We start from the raw sequence: 240 nt of genomic DNA on the forward strand, positions 1-240 counted from the left end.
GAGGCAGCTCTAGGCACCTCTGGAGGGAAGCAGGGGGGTCCCTCTCCTGAACAGACGCAGGACCACGCAGAGGCAAGGCAAGGTGTGCTCCGGCAGCACTTGCCTGCTGCTCACGGCTTTGTAGCTGTTGGATTTGCTTCTTCTCTCGTCACACAGGGATTCCTGCCTACATCGTGGTGCCCCGGACAGCCCCACGCTGTAAGCAAGCCGCTATCCGCGCCTACGGTGCCACCATGGTGC

The 240-nt window shown here is 62.1% G+C and overlaps 1 protein-coding gene across 1 annotated transcript in view; it reads left to right on the forward strand.

Annotated features, from left to right (window-relative positions):
• Nucleotides 1-156: 156 nt before the first annotated feature.
• Nucleotides 157-240, forward strand: part of SRR (serine racemase) — a gene marked incomplete at its 5' end in the record, with an annotated part of 1766 nt that continues 1682 nt past the window's right edge. The window contains one exon of the mRNA XM_010144981.1: nt 157-238. Coding sequence (XP_010143283.1) covers nt 157-238 — 82 coding nt within the window. The remainder of the gene's footprint in view (nt 239-240) is intronic.

This window comes from Buceros rhinoceros, unplaced genomic scaffold, assembly GCF_000710305.1.
Source record: "Buceros rhinoceros silvestris isolate BGI_N320 unplaced genomic scaffold, ASM71030v1 scaffold13101, whole genome shotgun sequence".
NCBI lineage: Eukaryota > Metazoa > Chordata > Aves > Bucerotiformes > Bucerotidae > Buceros > Buceros rhinoceros.